Source organism: Petaurus breviceps, unplaced genomic scaffold (genome assembly GCF_028583685.1).
Source record: "Petaurus breviceps papuanus isolate PSGF00001 unplaced genomic scaffold, PetGlider_PUasm1.0 90808, whole genome shotgun sequence".
Classification (NCBI taxonomy): Eukaryota; Metazoa; Chordata; class Mammalia; order Diprotodontia; family Petauridae; genus Petaurus; species Petaurus breviceps.
Window position 1 is genome coordinate 95,731 of NW_027187349.1, and position 20,891 is coordinate 116,621.

Sequence of the window (20,891 nt, forward strand, 5' to 3'; positions counted from 1 at the left end):
GCCAATAATTAGTGTTGTCCTAGTCTTTGCTCCATTACCCATAGATCCTCACAGTTTGGGAATGGGTTTAATCAAACATCTACCTCAGCCTTGTGTATACTGAGAATACAAAGATAACAATGAAACAGTCCCTAACCCCAAGCAAGGCACTTACATTCTACTGGGGGAAATGATACTATGATACATTATTAGACCAGTTTGACTGGGATGTAGAGTACATGGTGAGAAAGACTAGTACCCCAAAACCCAGAAAAGCAAAGTAGAGGCAGATTATTAAAAGACTTTAAAAGTCGGATACATTTGTACATCATTTTAGAGGTAAGCTAGAAAGAGAGTAGTTTCTCTGGTCGGGTAGTATCCTAGACTGATGTTGTAGAAATATTATTTTGGTAGCTGTGTGGAGTATGGGTACCAGGGAAAAAACTTGAGGCAGGACATCCAGTTGCCTTAATCTGGGTAGGAGGAGATAAGGGCCTAAACTAGCATGGTTACTGTGTGAATGGAGTAAAGTGGATGGGTGGGAGAAAGATTGTAGAGTTAAAATCATTGAGATGTGGCAACTTATTGTATGTCAATGGTGAGAGAGCAGGAAGAATTGAGGATGATTCTTAGGTTTAAATCTTAGGTGATTGGAAGTGTTGTGGAACCTCAATAGAAATAAAGTGAGGAAGAAGGGAGGGTTTCATGGTATGCAGTGAATATGGACCAAAAAAATGTCATGACCATGGATGGCCTTGTCATGTTGGTCAAGAGCAAGGGCCAGTTTTTGGATAGGTAATGTGTTCCTTTGACATCCATCCATATTAAGAGGCCTAGAAGATTAGTTATCAGCATGTGTGATGTACCTTCATTGAAGACTGGCCTAGAAGATTTAGACAATAATTGCATATGACTAGAAACAATGATTGAAGGAATGAAGGAAAGCCTGTACTCAAGTGGCGACTGTGTGAATGAAGAGGAAGGGAATGGATTGGAGAGATGTGTGGCATAGACAAGACTTGTCAACTGATTGGATACGGTGCTGGGGGCCATGACAGAAAATCCTTCCCTTCTATCCAGGTTTAACACCTGAGGGGCCTCTCTTTCTTGCATAATTTTGATCTATCTTCCTAGCAGAACTAAGCCCTCCCAGAGTTTCTCTGCTTAGCTTTTCTTAAACATTTTACTTCCATTATAGTTACTTGTATATATCTAATTCCTCTAGCAGATTCTATGTTCCTTGATTTTCCTACTTATAACACTCTTGTACTGTCAAGATTACAGGATAGATATTGTTGTTGAATTGGATGCCATTTACTTTCTACAGTGAAAAAGACTTAAATTTATTGTTTTTTCTTTTGTGTAAACTTTTAATCTGTGTTCATAACTTGAATAAACCTGTCTACCTTAGTGGGGAGTCTTAGACTCATTCAATTCAAAGGTACTTTCATGATTGAAATAGTTATTTACCAAGGGCATAGTATCAAAGCACAGTTTCTGGACTTAAATAATTAGCTTTGGGAATTGAAATGTAAACAAATATCATTTGTTACTCTGTTTTATTGTGTCCATTGCTTCAACAATTTAGTCTTTATCTGGATACATCTGCAACATGTGATTACTGAATCCATTTCTTTTTCTCTAATGTTTCTTCTTCCTCTGTTCTTTACCTAAGTCACATTCTCTTTGAATATTGTGTACTACTTTTCACTACTACCCATCAGGTGGTTGTGTCCTCGAAGCTTTCAGGAAAACACTTGCAAAATAAAAGACAGAAACACACAAACCCAGTCTGTAATTGATTTATTTCTGTATTTTGTTTTAACCACTCTCACTTTCCAACTGGATTCAGTTCTTAGTGGAATGATTACCTCTTTATTTCCTTTCCTTTAGGAGAGAATTCAATTTTGTTTTATAGCATTTGTATGGGGATATTTTGATGTGGTATAAACTAGCAACTATCTGTATATCTATCTGTGTTTATGTGTGTGTGTCACACATACACACACACACACACACACACACATACCTCAAACCCCTATTCCTAAAAGGTTTATAACTATTATTGAAACGTACTACTTCAGACCAAATTTTGCCATGCAAAACCCTTGAAGCATTTCAGTTTTGTAAACATTCTTTTCTCCTTATGTGCACTAGTTCTCTTTTGAATTAAAAAAAAAAAAAAGCTTATCCACCAAACAAGAAGACTATAGTGCAAAAGAACAGCTGTTATTCCTCCTAGTTCCATCAGCTAATGAATTGTCTTCTAACTCATAAGACAACCAATGAGCAATTTCACTTATACTGTTACATTAGCTGCTTCCTGCATCTTACCTACCAGCTTTTTCTCTGGCTTTGCCTTTCTAGCCTCTGTCTCAGGAAGTCTTGCTCTGCAGCATTCCACAGTTTCAGGACAGTCTACTTTGTTCAGGGCAGGACAAGAAACTACTGGTTAGATTTCAGGTGTGATGAAACTTTTTCATGGAGTATAAATCCCAATTATAACACTTATGTTCATATCATTGCGAAGGCAAAAGAACATATTGAACACTTTCTGATTTTGATGTGGGATAGCAAATATTCAAATGGTACCAACCCTTCTCCTAGACAGTTTTGGTAGTAGATAAATCACCTTCATTTTCTCTATTCTTCCAGGCAGCTGGTATCAGTGACTCAGATACATTAATGAGCGAACTTTTCTTCCTTTAGTAGGAGTTTCCTCTGTTACAACCAAAGCAAGGGGCTATGGAATCTTTGCCTAAATTCACAAGTGTCTTCATATTCAGCCCTTGAAAAGACTGGGAGACACACAAATTTCATTCCTGGATGTCTGAATTTGATCAGCTCCTTTCCCTGTTGCAAGGTTAAAAGTTGTATCAGAATTCTTAGTGCCAGACTAAGTCTGTGCCCTGAGTTCTGTGCTTAGTTAGGCTCAGAGAAGATTTTTGTTAGTTCCTAAATGATTTTTCTCCTTATAATTGCAGGTTGAAGTCTTGGCCTCGGAGGATGCTGCCTTTGGACTCAAGGTGTGTAGTTTGCTGTAGTTTGTTAACTGGGTCTCGTTAGCTTAGCCAGTTGGATTTGATGACCTAAAAACAAAAGAATTTCTCATTTAACCTTAAGATTCCATTAGTTAGATCTTTAAAAATTCCGTTTTTTTTTTTCTTTTGAATTGAATCCAGAATTAGAGGACCTAATATTTCCCTTTTTTGTTCTCCCATCAAGGGGGGCAGGGGCAGTCAGATGTTGGAAGGATGTACAATAATAGCTCCCATTTCTATAGCGCTTTAACATTTGCAGTGTGCTTTACATATATCATTTCATTTGATTCTCTCTTTGGTTCATAATCCATTTGATTATGATAATTAGGGAAAGAAAAAAAGAGGTCACTGATAAGTGACATTTAAATTTGAGTTGCCTCAAGTGGTAGCTATTAAGTGGCAATCTGTAGTTCTCCATTTCACCCTCATTTTCAGTAGTTACTTAAGCAAATTGCGGACAAACATTCAACATTATAATGTCAAATAACATATGACAGGCTATTTTTCAGGAACTGGTTCTATTGTACAAGTTCATTGAGCTTACCTTAACAGCGACCGTGAAGTGACTTGAAGATGTAAAGAATTCTTTTTTTGTCATAATTTCTTAATTGTAGCAAGTGGTGTAGTTATTAGCTTTTGCTTTGGATAATTTCTTTTTCAATGAGGAATGGTGATGGAAATGTTGGGGTACATAGAGGCAGTGATTAATCCCCACTTTCAAGACCAAAATGTTGAGAGTTTCAGAATGCTAAACAACTGATTTGAAAATTCAAAATTCAGCCTGTTATTCTGGTAATTACCAAATATTTAGATTGGTGTATGAAATTACGGTAGTTTGTTACCTGCTTTTACTTTTTTTTTATTTAAATGTTTATCACGTAGCAAAACAACATGTTATGCCTCTGTTTTAAATGACCTGATACAGTGATGTGACCAAAAACCTGGTATTTTTGAGGTTAATAATAACTTTTCAGGGCTTACAAATACTATAAACAAAATGAAACCAAGGGAAAACAAGCTAAATTAACACTTGATACGAATCTAAATATTTGATAGAATAACTTAAGGTTATGCCCTTAATATATAATTTTCATGTTATGATATCTGACAGAATGATTTAAAATAAATTATTTAAAATAGCGCTACTCTAGTATTGAAGTATTTCACATATGGTAGTCTACTATATTTTCCATTTTTTATTTAATGCCCAGCATGCATACAGAATATTCATTGAATATTTAATAAACCTAGAGGGTCAGCCCTTGTGAACTCATTTCCATAATCCTTCAGACTAGCTGGGTAAACAGAAGTATTACTGAAGATTACTGTAGCCAATAGCTCTCACAGTCTGACCCATCACCAAAAGGACTGTGCTTTTGTTTTTTAACTGAACTTGCAGGTCGTCTTCATAGCCTTAAAATTCAACCCTTATGGAGATTGAATTCTCTTTTTAATAATAACTAATTTGGGGGTTAGGGAATTAAATTAGGCAAATCTAATGCCAAAGGGTTGGGGGAGGTTCCAAGGTTCCTACTTTGGGTGTTACAAAAGACTTCTTTATACAAAAACCTGGAAGTTCCCTTAAAAAAATAAAAGTTCAAATATATAACTGTCTAGGTTTTCCTTTTCCTTATTTGTTTTGGACATTTACGTCTATCTACTAAATAGTTCTTCTTTTATGAAATTTCTAAATTTATTTAGAAAAAGAATTCAGTGCCTGGCCTATTCATAATAGTCAATAATATATTGGCATAAAAATGACAGTATATCTATGAATGTATATAGTCACCCTTCCAATCTTGATCTTTAAAGAAATAAATTTGAGGTGAGGGTTTATTTGTTTGTTTGTTTGTTTGTTTGTTTTAAAGCAATAGGGGTTAAGTAACTTGCTCAAGGTTACACGGCCAGGTGTTTCTGGGTGGGTGCTAAGTGTCTGAGCCCGGGATTCGATCTCCAGGTCTTCTCAACACTGGAGCCAGTGCTCTTACTCGCTGTGCTACCTGGCCGCCCTGGTTTATTTGTTTTTTTAAAAATGGCTTGCCTTTGTCAGCTCTACTCCTAGTAACACTGCTTTCTCCCCATCCTCTCAAAACACGAAAACAAAATTATTTGAACTTAAAATTATAGAAAATAAATAATGAGTCTTTGGAGAGTTTTTTATGTTATTGCTAATTTATAGATAAAGAAGGTAAAGCCAACTTTGCAAAAATTCAGAGAAGCATTTGAAATTATTTTGATTATTAATTTTGTCTTACTGTTAACAATAACAAAATCTCTGTAATATAGGTATACTACATTTTTGTTAACTTTTTTTCAAAGATGGTGTCTCAGCATCTCCTATTGAAATCATTATCTAAACTCCACCATTCCTCCTCCCCCCCCCCACGCCCCATCCAAGTCACTGATAATTTCTAATTTAAATTAGCACAGACCCTATTTCAGAGTTTATTGGTGCATGCACATTTGGAGTAAGCCTGAATTTCGAGTACATGGGCAGACCTCAATTTACAGTAATTCTTATTTATGAAATTCCACAAATTATGCCCATTTTCATCTGACAGGCAAGCCAACATGCATTTTGCCCCTTTTGTTTGTTCTCAGCCTTGCTTTGGCTCTATCTCCAAAGTTTGGAGATTTTTCACAGTTCAAGACAGAGGGGAAATGGTGACACAGAGCAAGGAGAATATGGAAAAGATGGAGAAAATGGTATTTTTAAGGTGACTTCCAGATTTTGAAACATTAATATGTATATTTCAGTGATTGAAATAATGAGATAGATTTCATGTGACTGCTAACCTGACTCCTGAGGCAATTCTAAAAAGATGCTTCTCCAAAAATATTTTTAATAAAATGGTTGCTTTGAGGAATGATACTGTTCTGGTATATAGGGACAGTTATCATTCTCTTATGTAACATCTCATACTAAATCTTTATAAAATAAATATGTAGTCCTTAAAAATTAATAATAAAATGAAAAAAACAGTGTTTAAGTGATTGTCACACTCAGCTAGCATAATAGAACAAGTAAAATTATACCTGAAATAGGAATACTTTTTATTTTGTGCCTTTTTTTGACCATCCTTCAAGACAAAGTCCTAAGATTACTTGACACTCTGAATGAACATGGTAGAACTGTAAAAAGTTGAACTGCTCCTCCTGATGAGACAGCAGCTCAAGAAAGTAGAAAGGCTTTCTGCTTTTAAATATAGAAAGACCAATAACTTGATTTTTAATGCCTCTATGTTTCTGTGGGAAAGTTGATGAAGGAGGAAAAAAACTAAGAAGAGAACAGCAAAAGAAGGTCCATTTTTAAAAAGTATCGTTAGGTGTACCCCAAGTCTCTCCTGGTTCTTCTCATCTAGCCTTTCAAAGGCAACTTAAAGACATTTTAATAACTTCTATGTCCCTGGAAAACATAAGAATATTGTTGTTTTGGTACTCTACCATAGTGGATATAGTCTTAGGTGGTTGGTTATTGCATAACGTCAAGAAGAAACATAAAACAGTGCCAGTCAATCTCAATCTTTTCCCTCATTAGAGCTCCTTTTTAGTGTTACAATAAAATATTCACAGACTTCTCCCCCTACCCCCTACCCCTGTGGTTGTAGATAAGTAATAGTGATAGATTATATTCGTTATGGAAAATACACGATGACAAAAAGCTATAATCAAATTTAGTAATGTTTTAAATCAGTTTGCAATTTATTATCATTAATAAGAATAGCTAGCATTTGCATAACACTTTAATGTTTACAAAACACTTTACAAACATTATCTCATTTTTTCCTTACCACAGCTGTAGGTCCTATTATCTCCATTTCACCAATTAGGAAATGGAGTCAGATGTCAAATGACTTTCCCAGGGTCACATATCTAGTAAGTTCTGACAGTGAATTGCTGACTCCTAGACCAGAATCTTATTCATCACTACAGCATTTATTGTACTTGTAAAATGGAATCTGTACATGTATGAATCACTTTTCAGACCACAGAGGGTATGTTTGTTTGTTTCTTTAATAAACCATGTTTTGGGTGATCTAAATAAAAATGGTTAGATTTAATGATTTCAGGACGCCTTGTATTAAAATTGCCACTCCTTCCGTCCATTGCTTGAGAAGCCAGTGGTTTGATGGAAGGAAGTTGGACTACAAGTCAGGTGACCTGGGGGCTCCTATCTGCCTTCTTTTAGTAACTAATAGGTTTTTTTCCTTGAAGAATCATTTTAACTTTTCTGGGTTTCAGAGCCCTTATCCAAAATGAAGAAATTATCCCTTGTGATCTATTAGAGATTCTTCAGATTTTGAAATTTAATGATTTTTATGATGGTTTAAGAGGACAAAATGGTTTATTTAATTTTCCTGTTGGTGGTCACTGTCCTAAATTGTAGGCATTATTACCTGTATCTCATCATTATATTCTATGGAAAAATCCATTGCTATTTACATGAATTTATCTTAGAGTGACTCTTCTAGGAGCACAAACCCCTTTTAAGGGAGACTGTTTATGTCTGTTGGATTTTTCAAAATTCTTACCCTGAGCTTATAAATGAACATGTTGCTAGGATTATTTCTGGGAAGTTAGGTGGCACAGTGGATAGAGTACCTGACCTGGATCCAGGAAGACTCATTTTTCTTGAGCTCAAAACCGACCTCAGACCCTTACTAAACTGTGTAACCCTGGGCAAGTCACTTAATCCTGTTTGCCTCAGTTTTTTCCCATCTGTCAAATAATCTAGACAAGGAAATGGCAAACCACTGCAGTATCTTTGCCAAGAAAACCCTCAATGGGGTCATGAAGAGCCAGACATGACTGAAAAATGACTGAACAATAACAACAAAGTTTGATCCTTTTTGGGGAGGGGGCTAGTACAACTGTATTTTCCCCCCAAGTATTGTATCCCCAAAGGTACTTGGAAAATTGACTCCTTAATGCTATTAAAGTTGTTACTTCCCACTTTTTAAGCATTGTTAAGGCTTCTTCAGCTCCATTTTACAACTTTGTCCTTTTTTCTTTCTAGTTTCATTCTTCTTACTCATGTAGCACATCAAGGTCATGGTGGCTCCACTGTCAGTCATTTGTTATAGATGTCTTAATAAGTCTTTTCTATTTGTATCTGTTAATTTCCTTCCATTTTCATTCTTAAATCTTCTTAGGGTGAACTGGCTTAAGAGAGTCTCTCACCAAGAAACTTTCTGTTGTCTTTTCACAGTTTGATGATGTGTTGCTGCTGAATTACATATAATTGTGCTTCATGCTTAAATAAATACACTAAAAGACCAGTGGTACCTATACCTTTTAAATAAATCTAAACACACATTTTTAAACTTTCTAAATGTTGTAATATTTATAAGCAGATGTCAGTGTTAGAATTCATATTATAAAATACTAGAAACTAAGCCTTTTTAATAAGATGTCAGCTGAGAAATGTCTATAGTATGACTGAAAATACGTTTTGAATATCAGAGTGAATCCTCTCCCAGTACCTTTCCCCATACTGGAAAAATGTTTTCTCCTTTCTCAAATTTCTCATACTAACTTGGGTCTAGATCTCTCTTGTCTGTTATCACATCACTAAACATTTATAGTTTTGGTTTCCCTTTACAATATTTTTCTTATATTTTTAAGGAGACTTTATTGCTATCTTCTTTTTCTTGCATCATTATAGTTAGCCCCATTATCCCTCGCCTTCCCAGAGAGCCATCACATATTTTAAAAATTATATTTTTTAGAAAGGAAAAAAAATCAGCTAAATTGATTGGTACGTTAAAAAAAATCACAAAACTTGTGCAATGTGTAATGTAAGCTGAGGGTGTACTCATATCACTTCAATATGGGTTCTGCTTAATCTTTTATCATTTTTTTACATTTTCTTTTGATTTTTTAGCATGTAATTCTTTCCATTTACATTGTTATGGTTGTGTATATTTTTTTCTCAACCCTGCTTACTCTATTCTGCATCAGTTCATGTAACTCTTTCTGTCCTTCTCTGTATTTATCACCAACATAGTTTTTTTGTTGCTGGACACTGTTATTCCATTACATTCCTGTAGCACAATTTGTTTAGCCATTCCTCAATTGATGGGTGTCTACTTTGCTTCCAATTTTTTCCTATTATATAGAGTTCTGCTATAAATATTTTAGTATATATAAGGACTTTATTGTTATTAATGGCATCTGTAGGGCATAAATCCAGTAATTGTGTCTGGTTCAAAAGGTTATAAACATTTTGGTCACTTTATTTGCAAAATTCAAAATTGCTTTTTGAAATGGTTGTACCATTTCGGAGTTCCACCACCAATATTTTAGTGTTCCTTTCTTTTCACAGTTGTTCCAACATTGATTATTACCATTTTGGGTCATTTTTGCCATTTTGTAATTTTGAGGTAAATTCTCAGGATTGTTTTGATTTGTATTTCTTTTAGTGTTAGTGATTTGGAGCATTCTTTCATGTGTTTGTGAATGCTTTGCAGTTCTTTTGAGAATTATTCATATCCATTTTCCACTTATCTCTTGGAGAATGGGTGTTAGTTGTATGTACATACATACATACATACATACTTACATAAATACACTTTTAGTTTATATATCTTGGAAATGAAACCTTTACCAAAGAAATTTGATACAATGAATTTTTTATTCTAGTCTACCACTTATCTTTGGTGTGTTAGTTTTGTCTGTACAGAAGCTTTTCAGTTTAATGTAACCAAAGTTATCTATACTGTCTTTATAATTGCCTCTATCTGTTGCTAGAGTAATAATACTCATAGTTGTGAGCAGTAGATGATCTGCTTCTTTTCTCTTTTTTTAATAGTATGGTCTTTAATGTTAAGGTAGCCATGCCAGGAAGAAGATATTCCATTTCAGCTCCAGGCATTTTCTCTCACTGTCCCCCATACCTGGAATGCTCTCCCTCCTTATCTTTACCTACTGTTTTCCCTCAAATCCCAGCCAAAGTCCCATATTCTTTGGAAAACTTTTTCCAGTCCTTCTTATTTCTAATACCTTCCTTCTCTTTATTATTTCTTGCTTCATATATACTTATTACTTGTTTCATCTACTAACAGGTCATATAGATGTATAAAGTCTATATATGATCTTTTCGTATATCTTTGTTTACTTATTGTCTACCTCATTTGATTATAAAGTCCATTAGGGCAGGGTCTATTTGTTTTTTGTTGGGTTTTGTTTTTTTTTTTTGCTCCCCATCCTTTAGAACAAGGCCTGGCACATAATTGGTGCTTACCAAATGTATATTGATTGATTAATTTTGTATTAACATGTTATTTAAATGAAGAAAAAGAGATGCCTTTTCTTTTATCTCACTCAGACAAAACTTCCTTTCAGAATTCTTGATAGAAAAAAATATGGAAGATCTATAGGGTTAGTTAAGATCATTAAATTTGGGGAATACATTTTTCATGAGGAAAAAAACATTTAAAAGGAATAATTATCATTTGTTTGTGATTTTGTACATAGACCCTAATGGAACCCCAGAACTGCTTTAATATCATGGGAATCCTTTGAACTGGTTTTTCAGTGGCTAGGCTGGCCTAAATTGAGTCTCAGGAATTAGCATCTGTTTCTACATAGGAGGGTAATTGTTTCAGTTTATCACATTCTATTCAACTAATTAACCTTCTCCAGTTCCACCTTTAACAGACAGACCTTTATAATCATCACATACTTTATAAATTTGGGAAAGCATCTTCTTCAAAGTATAGTATCACGGATCCTACCTTGTCTTCTAAGTCTGTCTTATATTAGTTAGAAAATTGACCTCAGTCATAAAGATCTGGAAACCTGGCCTACTTCTCATATATATATTGGTGCTGTGACCTTTGATGAGTCACTTAATCTCTGCGTTCTACTCAACTCACTTAAGACTTATATTGATAGAAGAAATGTCCTCATCCTGAACTTTCCTTTGTCGATGAAATCACATTCTGTCCCTATCCTAATTTTTTAACTGTCTCAAAACCTTCCTCAGTAATGGCTAAATTATATAGGTAGAAATGACCAAAATCCCATTATAGAGAAGGAAACCAGTTATAGAGTTTTTTGAAGGAGTTGTTTGTTGAATTTGACTGAGAATTCCTTTCCATTAGCCATGTGGAACAATTTTCCTTCCTGTTTTTTTAGCATTGTTGCTTGGAGATTTAAGTTCCAAAGAGATTAGACAACTTGAATTATTTATTTAAAGCTAGGCATTAGGATGTAGATATGCTAAGATTTGTAATTTTGGATTTGCTAGAGAATAGTTGAACGGAACATGCTTTGAAATCTATTATTTCTATCAGATGCTTTTCTTTAATTTATAAAATGTCATTGATTAGATGTCCTTGAAAAAATAAAGATAAACTATTCTTTGAATTTGGAGGGATTTCTTTTTTCTTTCCATTCCTTGGTTTATAACATTCCTCCTTGTAATGGCCCTACTTCATCCCTCTCAGCTCAAAATTCTGCTCATCTTTAAAAGCCTAGTTCTTAGCTTACCTCCTTCATAAGGCTTCTTCTCCTGACCATCCCAACTACAAGCCTTAAGTAATTTCTCTGAATTTCTGTGGTGGTGAGAACCTTACTCATTGTCCACTTAGTTTAGGTGGACATGCTTTTACTACTTTATTGTATATCTGTGCATCTCTACAAGACTTATCAACTTCTAGCAGGTCACAGCTGTATTTTCTGTGACTTTTAATGCCCTATAATCAGTCCCACTTTTTTGATGATAATTAATCATATGTTGTTTAATATAATAGGGACAAGAGCTAGCCATGTACTGTTCCTCGTCACATATTTCTAGAATACTATGGGATCTCTCTTTAGCCGGATCTTCTCTGTCTGTGCCCAACCCCCCATCCCAAGTTTCATGGGAGCAGAACTCCATTAAAAAAACAAAAACAACTTCTGACCTAGCCTTCCCAGTATCTGAAACTTAAAAAAAAAAAATTAAAAACAAAACCAAACCAACAAACTGGACATGTGATTTTATCAGCATAGAAAGTTCCCAGTAAGGACTTTTCCCCTAGAGTCACAAAACTAGTGTGTGTCAGTGCCTAGTTCTCTTACTCATCTCATCGGTAAAATATAGCTGCTTTTTTTTTTCCAGATAAATTTCTGTTGGTATCTTTTGTTTTTACCTCACCTAAATTTTCTCCTGTATCCCTCTCTCCTTCCTTTCCAAGAGAGCAGTCCCTTTAGTTTACTTTTTAAAAAGAGGAAGCAGAAGAGAGGGGAAAAATTTTAAAAACCAGTAAATCTGACATCATATGTAATGTCCCCCTTCCTCCCTCCCACCACTTTTAATAAAATGGAACTTCATTGTATTTAGTAATTTCAATTAAAAAGCACAATCTTTTTGATTAGGGTGCTACCCTACTGCTTTTATTGAGGTCAAGTAATGTCCCTAACCTTTAAAATCTTGTGACCTTCACCTCTTTCAACTTCTCCAAGATCTCTTGGATTTTTTCCTTATTGACACTACTGTTAACTAGTTAAATTAAAGTTAGTAGCATTTTGTATTGAAATAGAGTTCAATTGAAAATAATACTAACTTCATGTCAAGACCATCAGTTGCAGAAGTGGCTTTATCTTACCATAGCAGTAATTTAAATATTTTTGTTAATGCCACTTTTTCAGATAGACATTAGGAGAGACAGAACTTTAATTTTCTTTTATTTGATATCTTTTGTTTTTTATACCACATTTATTTCCAAATGTACTCCCCCTTCCACCATTTTCCTACATAACAAATCTCTCCCTTTAACAAAGATATAAAAAAGAAAAGGAAAAACCAGTTCAGTAAAGCTAACCAACAAAAAGAACCCTTTTAGAGAAGTGAGATGCTTGTATTCCTCCAGTGGGATCAGTCCCTGAATAACTAGAATGCCCTGGTTTTTTAATCCTGCTTTTGTGCCTTATCATAAAACTGCCTTGTAATGTAATTAGTTTAATCATTCTTTCTAGGTTGCTTTTCTTGGAATGGAATTAGGATTTTGGTTTGATTTATAAAGTAAATGGCGGTGGAATTTAACATTTGCAGGCATGTCAAATAAAATAGTCTTTGTGAGATACTTTTAAGGCTAAATATAATCAGAAGATGACTTGAGGTGACCACATTTGTCTGTGATTTCACACCTAAGCTTTTCATGGAGTACTCTCATTGTTCCCTTCCATGGGACATTCTCTCCCCCCCCCCCCAAAAAAAAATTCCGTTTCCTCTTTTTTTTTTCCCAAACAAACCCAAAATAAATGATGGAATTGTGCTATTATATATAATATGATTGACCAACTGAAGGCACCAATATTAAAAAAGTAGGAAGGATTCTTCCAAAGTCACTGAGGCCAAAGCACCACATAAAATATGACTAGCTGGCATCTGGGCTCCTTAGCCACTTTATTTTTTTTGGGGGGGGGGGGGGAGGTGTGGTAGTGAAAAATGTTCATTATGGATTTTCACTTATAAGATGTAGAAGTTGGCATGAAAGAATTTAGGTGCCATACTTTCAATTAACTCATGCAACCCTTTAAATAAGGGTCTGCTATAATTATCTAGGAAAAAACTGTGGAAGACATTTGTTGAAATAGTAACATGGGATTAAAAAAACAATCAACCAGAGCAGTTATTCTGTTTAGCTAAACTAGCAGGGATTTTTCACCTTGGATCCATGGACTTGTTCTTTTGTTTTTAATATTTTGTAAACATATTTCAGCATAATTGGTTTTCTTTGAAGTCCTGCATATTTTATTTTATGCATAAAACATTATTCAAAGAATATCCATGAGTTTCTCCAGACTATCACCGGGGTCTGTGACACAATAAAGTTTAAGATTGCCTGAGCTAAAGGGTCATAACTAAATTGACATTTCTAATGAGATAATAGCAGTATCAAGAAGCTTTAGGCATTGCTTGAGAAACCAGACCTCTCTATGGTAGAGTAAGTAGCCTGTGTCATGGGTTACTCATAATGGATTTTTTTTTTTGAGTTTCATCCAGTTGACTCCTAATACAGTGTTCTATTTGATAAAACCATTGATTTTGGTACATCAAATGTGGCTTTTTAGAATTTCCTGCTGTTTTTTTAATATGCCCAAGTGAAAAGCATAAATTAATATTCTGAAGTGACTTCTTTTTCTTTGTAAATTAGCATTAGTTCTAGTTTGATTAGTCCTATGAAACACTCTCCTTTCCAATTTCAGCCTTCAGATTTAGAGGATTACAGATTTAGGGCTGGGAGGAGGAGCCTATGAGATCATCTAGGCCAAATCATTTATTTTGTAGATGAGGAAGTCAAAGTAACCAAAGTTAAATGACCTGACTAGGGATCACATAGCTTGTACATGTCTGAGGTAGAACCAGGTCTTTCTTATTCACAGTTCAGTTCACTGTATACCACACTGCTTCCCAGTGCCTTCCAGGTCTTAGATGCTAAATTAATTCTAGTACATATCAAATTTCACTTTGCTGATAAAATCACATGAATGTTGAAAACTGTAAACTGTAGTTTTCAATTTTATCATTTGGATTTAAGGTGATTGTTTTCATAAACTAGATTTGGTGGAATCCCAAACATTTTGCCCAGGAAATATGTCTGTGTAAATGTGTGTGTCTGTGTGTATGTGTGCATGCATGTGTGCTCACTTTTTGAGAAACAAGAAGAAATGAATATTTCTTGGATTAAAAATAAGTGCAGGAATAAATATACCATTAGAAATGAGTTTTTAAAAATTTTCCGCAGTATATAATTTTAGAACCTTGATTATTTAACCTTATAGCAAGATTAAAAAAAATAATGATGGTTTTGTAAAAACTTTCAGAAAATTTTGGGGAAATGAAGTGTGAGGTACATTTGTGGTTTCTCTTATTTTACATTGTATGTCATTAGTAAAGAGAATTGGGCTAATTATTTTTCCTTGATAAGGGGTTATAACAATTTAAAACATCCCTAACATTTTCTAATTTTACTTTGGTTCTCATGCTTACTTTGAATATTCTTGTCTTTTGTTTAGGACTTTCCTAGCCTCTACTTCTGCCATCTGCTGGTTATTGAAGCACTTGCAGGTTTTGTTTTGAAACAAAACTACTTTATAATAAACTAGTTCTTATTTGGGAATGATGCTTGTAAAATATCTTGATTACTCTGCAGTATTTTGATATGCTTACTTGTTATGTTTCTTTTATATCTTTAATAGGTGTCACTAAGTTATTCTTTGACTCTCTTTCTAGGGGAAAGGGGACAAATTCATGCTGGAGAAGACTGGCAAATGTAAAATAATTTATTTAAATATATAGTGATGAATCTAGAAGGCAGGTCAGTGGCTAAGTGGATAGAGCCCTGGGCCTAGAGTCAGGAAGACCTAAGTTCATATTAGGCCTAAGATACTTGCTAGCTGTGTTACCTTAGGCAAGTCACTTAACTCAGTTTACGTGTGTTTCTTCATCTATAAAATGAACTGGGGAAGGAAATGGGAAACCACTGCAGGGTCTTTGCCAAGAAAACCCATGGATAGCAGTGGTCCACAGGATTAGGAAGAGACAGATAGAAGTGAATGACCGAAAAACAATAATTACAAGCCTAAAATAATGGATAAGTAAACTTTTTCTGTGCCAAATTCATAAGTTCTACATAATTCTACAGTATTAACCCACCTTTGATAAATGCCATATTTTTAATCTATAGATTCTTTGTCATGGTTAATGGTATGTTGGATTTAGAGTCCATAATGTCCTGGCTTGCATTCCATTAAAGTCACTAACTGTGTGACCTTAGGAAAATGACAACTTCTGTTGGCTTCAGTTTCTCATTTGCAAACTGAAGATAATGAGCTCCATAATCTTTTAGTTTAATTTGAGCTCCAAATCTGTCATTCTATAATTTTTTCCCTAATATATAAACCTCATTGAGATTGAAATAAAGTATTTTTTATCCTAAACACTGGGAATTGAAATATAAGCAAAAAGAAATTCATCTACTACCTTCTTGGAGCTTATATTCTATTTGAGGGAGATATCATATACAAGGGAAGTGAAAAGAGGAAAGTGGGGAGGGAGGAGATATACCAGCATGCCAGATAGTACCAGTATAGTAAAGGTACTTAGGCCCTTTTTCAAAAGGGACGTTCCATGTGCAACTCAACAGTTGGGAGAGTAAGCAATATGGACAGAGGCCTCCTTCAGTGAGTAGGCTGCTGGGGATGGGTTGAGAAGACCAGAAAGTTGGGAGTAAAGCCATGAGAGGGAAGTTTTTATACATTGTAATGATTTTATCTTAATTTTCTAGAATAATTATATAACCTAGCAATGAAATAAATTATGAAATGTTTCTTTTTTTAATAGTGAAAAGGGCAGACACAGCACAACGACTAACTTCTGTAGCCTAATAGATTTTCTAAATATGCCCATATTGAAACTGTAGGTAGATGGGGAGTTATACATATTAAAAATAAACTTAATGATTATCGTTTTCTACACCTACTTTCTAGACCCCTCATGTTGTGACAGTATATTTTTAAGCACTGTAGGAAATGAAGGGATGAACAAATATAACTCCCTTCCAGACCAGGTAAATTGAAGACTCTTAAGTTTCATTTCCACCCTGTATTACCATATTATAGAACTAGAGTTTAAGGACTCCTCAGATTTGCCCATCTACACCAGTCCTCTTATTTTACAGATGAGGGAACTGAGGCTCAAGGAGAATCAGTGACTTTTCCAATATCATGGAATTAGTATGCATCAGAGATAGATTTTAACCTTAATTCATGACTTGAGAGCAGTCTCCAAATCCTAAACTGGAGAATTTAAACATGTAATCAAGATGAAACAATATTTTCCTCTATATGTTGAGAGTTATGGCATATGTCAGTAAAAACCTTATTAGTGTAAATTTATTAGGTGACTTGGGCATATCACCCTAGCCTAATTTGTCAAGTTTAAGTTGAATTCAGTGTTCTTTCAAGTTTCTTTATGCATCCTTGTCAGAGAGTCTCGTGGTTTAGAAACTTCATATAGATGCTTTGAGTGAGTGTAGAGGTGCAGTAGAGAGCAGACTGGACTGGGAATTGGGGTCTGAGTTCTAGTAACTTACTGCTTAACCCTTAACCAAAGATGTTCATTCTTTGGGAATCTCAATTTATTCATCCTAAAGAGTGGTACTCTGATCTCTCTTCTGCATCTAAATTCTGTACGTGCTAAAACAAAGCCTAAGGTTGTTGCCATTGTTATTTTCACTTTTAATCTATTTTTGTATCACTGTGTAGGTTTTAATTTAATTTAGAAATATTCGGATCAGAACCAGAAGGGCAACTCTCAGGCATTGCCAGGCTCAAAATATATGTATACAAATTTATTTTAAATGTTAATAGAAACCAGTGGAAGCCCAGAGCCCTTAGAAAATAACATTACTCGTTAATGAACAACCCCGCCCCCAGAAGCTTTTGTCATCACCATCACTTACCATTAGGGACTTAAGCAGGGCATGCATCTCTGGGCATACTCAATGCTTTTCTGTGCTGTCCCACTTCCATTAGCTGTCCTTAGCCCCTAGCATGTGGCACTCATTCATCCCTGGCCCTTTCCCTTTCTGCCTTTTCTCTGCATTCTCTTTCTGTTCTGAGCTTCTAGAAGATGGCATTTGTTCCTTTTTTTGGATGACCTGATCTCTAACATACCCTATATGGAAAGAACATTCAGGTCTATCCCTGGTAAGTTTGTTTGTAGCCATTAAGACTTGCATGTGAGCGACCTTCCAGGAGCTAGAGGAACCCTCTCTCATTGTATTTTAGAAATGGGTCTGTTGATCTGTCTATCTGTCTATATCTCTCCCCCTCTTTCCATCTCTCTCTCTCTCTCTCTCTCTCTCCATTTCCAAAACTTGATAATTTATCATCCTTTCACATAAGTGTCTCCTATCTATGGCAGTATTTCTCACTGGTTTAGGGATCTAAACATAATGGGAGGCATTGTCCTTTCTTCCAAATTTTCAGTTGCGGCCCTTCACACCCTGTATGTAGCTGGGCATGGCTATTCTCATTATTTGTGGCTTCTTCCTGAAGCATGGAGAAAGAAAGGCATGATGGAATCTTAAAGCACCACCCATGTGTCAAGGAATATTTGTCATTTTAATTATGTTACATTGACATATAACTTTGCATTAATATACAGTATTGTTGTTATTGTTTAGTAATTCTGTCATGTCTGACTCTTCATGACCCCGTGGACTATTTCATTCCAGGCCCTTCTTTACTTCTGAGCTCTGTGAGTCCAAGCTCATCTTTGTTGCTTCCATGACACTATCTATCCATCTCATCCTCTGCTGTTCCCTTCTCCTTTTGCCACCAATCTTTATCTGCATCAGTGTCTTTTCCATTAAGTCCTGTCTTCTCATTAGGAGCCTTTAGCTTCTGTACTGTTATTCCTTTCACATTGCTACTTTCCCCGTCACAGTTTCACCATATTGTGGTTGGCATAAGAAATTAAATGTGAACTTTTCAAAAGTTTTGTGGAAGCCTCAGATGATAAACAAAGGCCAGCAAATAATAAAGGTTTAGAAACTCAGAAATGCTTAAAATATATTATGATATCCACATAGTTTATCTTTTAATACCATATTCACAATCTCTATTTTAAAGTTAAAATAAGTAAAAAGTTAAAAGTTTACAAGAAGAGTGGGAAAGCCAGTGTATGGCACACAAAGACCAGTATTTTTACTTAACATTGACCTGCATATAACCTATGACTAAATTCTTAATCCATGTTCTGTAATAAGATACTGTAAATACTCCATTAAAGAAAAAGTTGAAAAATCTGATTTTTCTGGTCCAAAGGAAGGGCCAAAAAATTTTATGCAGATTTTCTCTATCTCAGAGGTGTCAGCCACTAACTAACCCCTTGGATGTAGGATAACTATATTCATCTTTCTGTAGAAGACCATAATACATACTCTTGCTATAAATATTCATGCATTTATTTTTTAGTTTTTCTGCATTCATTAAAATACCATTTTACTTAGAATTTCATCTTTCTCAAAGTCTTATTTCAGTGAAAAGAATAACCATTATTACTCTGTCATAATTTGCTTCCATCCAGAAAGGAAACAAATTAGGAAAGAGTTCTTTTCAGATATTCAGAACAGATTCTAGGTTGTCTTTTTGAGCCACTTTTGAAAGTCAACCCAGCCATAAAACTAGACAGTATGGTCTTGGCAATAACTATTGCCTTATTCCTGATTGTTCACAATCTGTCTGTAAATACCTGAACAGGGAGTTTAATTTTAGTACTATGGTTGAATTACCCACCTATGCTTTCTTTTTTTTTGGGGGGGGGGCAGGGGGATTGGTAGGGCAGTTGGGGTTACATGACTTGCCCAAGGCTACATGGCTAGTAAAGTGTTGTGTCTGAGGCCGGATTTGAACTAAGGTCCTCCTGACTCCAGGGCCAGTACTCTATTCACTATCCACCTAGCCACCCCACACCTACACATTCTTAAAACTAAAGACTTTATAGTTGAATTATGGACCCTGTGATCCATAAGCTTAATTTTATTTTTTACAGCATAAACTACTAAATAAAATGAAATCTCCTTTCTACCATAAATTGTGGCAAAGAAGCTGTATATATCGATGTGCTTACTGCTTCTGGAGCCCAGGTTCATGGCTGATGTAGATATTTTGTTATGTCCTAGTACAAAATGGAAGAGAAGAAAAATTTCGAAAGAAATACTGTTCCTGTAGATTTTTCAAAATGAATATTGCACGGTCAAATGTCTGGGTACATTTTTGGCATGAAATAGTTTTACTGTATTTATAACTTATTCAACCATATTTTACCCCAGCACTTACATTTGTAGAATCATCAATCATATTCAGAAATAGAAAACTTATTCCCCCTACTAGGATCATTTAATTTTTGGTACCTTGAAAGACTGCCGTGTAAGGAAAAGTTAGCTTCATTCAGGAGACATACTGCTATTAGCTACCATTAGTAACTTGGCTTCCATTTCCTCACCTATAAAATGAGGGGGGTTTAACTAGATGATCACAAAGATTTCTTCCTCCTATCATTATTTTATAGTAATTTGGTTGGGGAACATTTACTAGCCCTGGCAGGCTGATATACCAGTACCAGATATATTTCTTTAGTCCCTTAAGATAGTTTTTTCATTTAAAATAATAATAGTTAACATTTCAATAGTAATTTAAGATTTTACTAGTTCCTTTACAAATCTCACTTAAATGCATAAAAATATATGAAACCTACTCAGTTGATTTATTGTGAATCTCGACTGAAAATACTACATACCTTCAACTTGTCGTATTCAGTAAATTCAGACCTCTAATTAGTAAACCATCCTTTTATAAAAAAAAAAAGCCTCTAAAGGGAAAATAAGACACATTTTAATAATAGCTTATGTTTCATAATACTTTATGCTTTATAAAGCACTCTATAAATTTTATTATTTGACCCTTACATTAAGGCAATTTAAGGTTACTGTGATGTAGGTAGGTTTGATATTATTATTATTGTTGTTGTTGTTGTAATTTTGCAAATTAGGAAATTCAGGCACCAAGGTTAGTTAGGTGAGGCCATCCCACTGTAAATTTCAGAGGTTTTAAAATCCAAGTGAAGTCATAGCAATCAGTATACACGTGTGTGTGTGTGTGTGTGTGTGTGTGTGTGTGTGTGTGTGTGTGTAGGGGGTAGAGGACTGTACATAGAGGTGGACAAGCATACACATACCTTCCTTTTCTTTCTGTAAACTAACCTCACTCTTTTTTTTTAAGGGTGATATCTTCTAGGGTCTTACTGAAATTCTCAGGTTCTAATGATCTTTTGAAGATTTTCTTTTGACAGCCTTTTCATTATCATCCTATTTT

General features: G+C 34.8%; 1 protein-coding gene across 7 annotated transcripts in view; it reads left to right on the plus strand.

Annotated features, from left to right (window-relative positions):
* The first annotated feature begins 2,423 nt into the window (after positions 1 to 2,423).
* The window catches only part of ARID1B (AT-rich interaction domain 1B), a 214,412-nt gene continuing 195,944 nt past the window's right edge, over positions 2,424 to 20,891 (plus strand). For 3 of the 7 annotated variants that reach the window (XM_069070290.1, XM_069070292.1, XM_069070296.1), the window contains exons 1-2: positions 2,497 to 2,567; positions 2,964 to 3,005. In XM_069070290.1, coding sequence (XP_068926391.1) covers positions 2,565 to 2,567; positions 2,964 to 3,005 — 45 coding nt within the window. In that variant the 5' untranslated portion in view covers positions 2,497 to 2,564. Of the gene's footprint in view, positions 2,443 to 2,495; positions 2,568 to 2,963; positions 3,006 to 20,891 lie in introns of those variants that run through there. The other 4 variants (XM_069070291.1, XM_069070294.1, XM_069070297.1 and 1 more) reach the window with 3 other exon arrangements.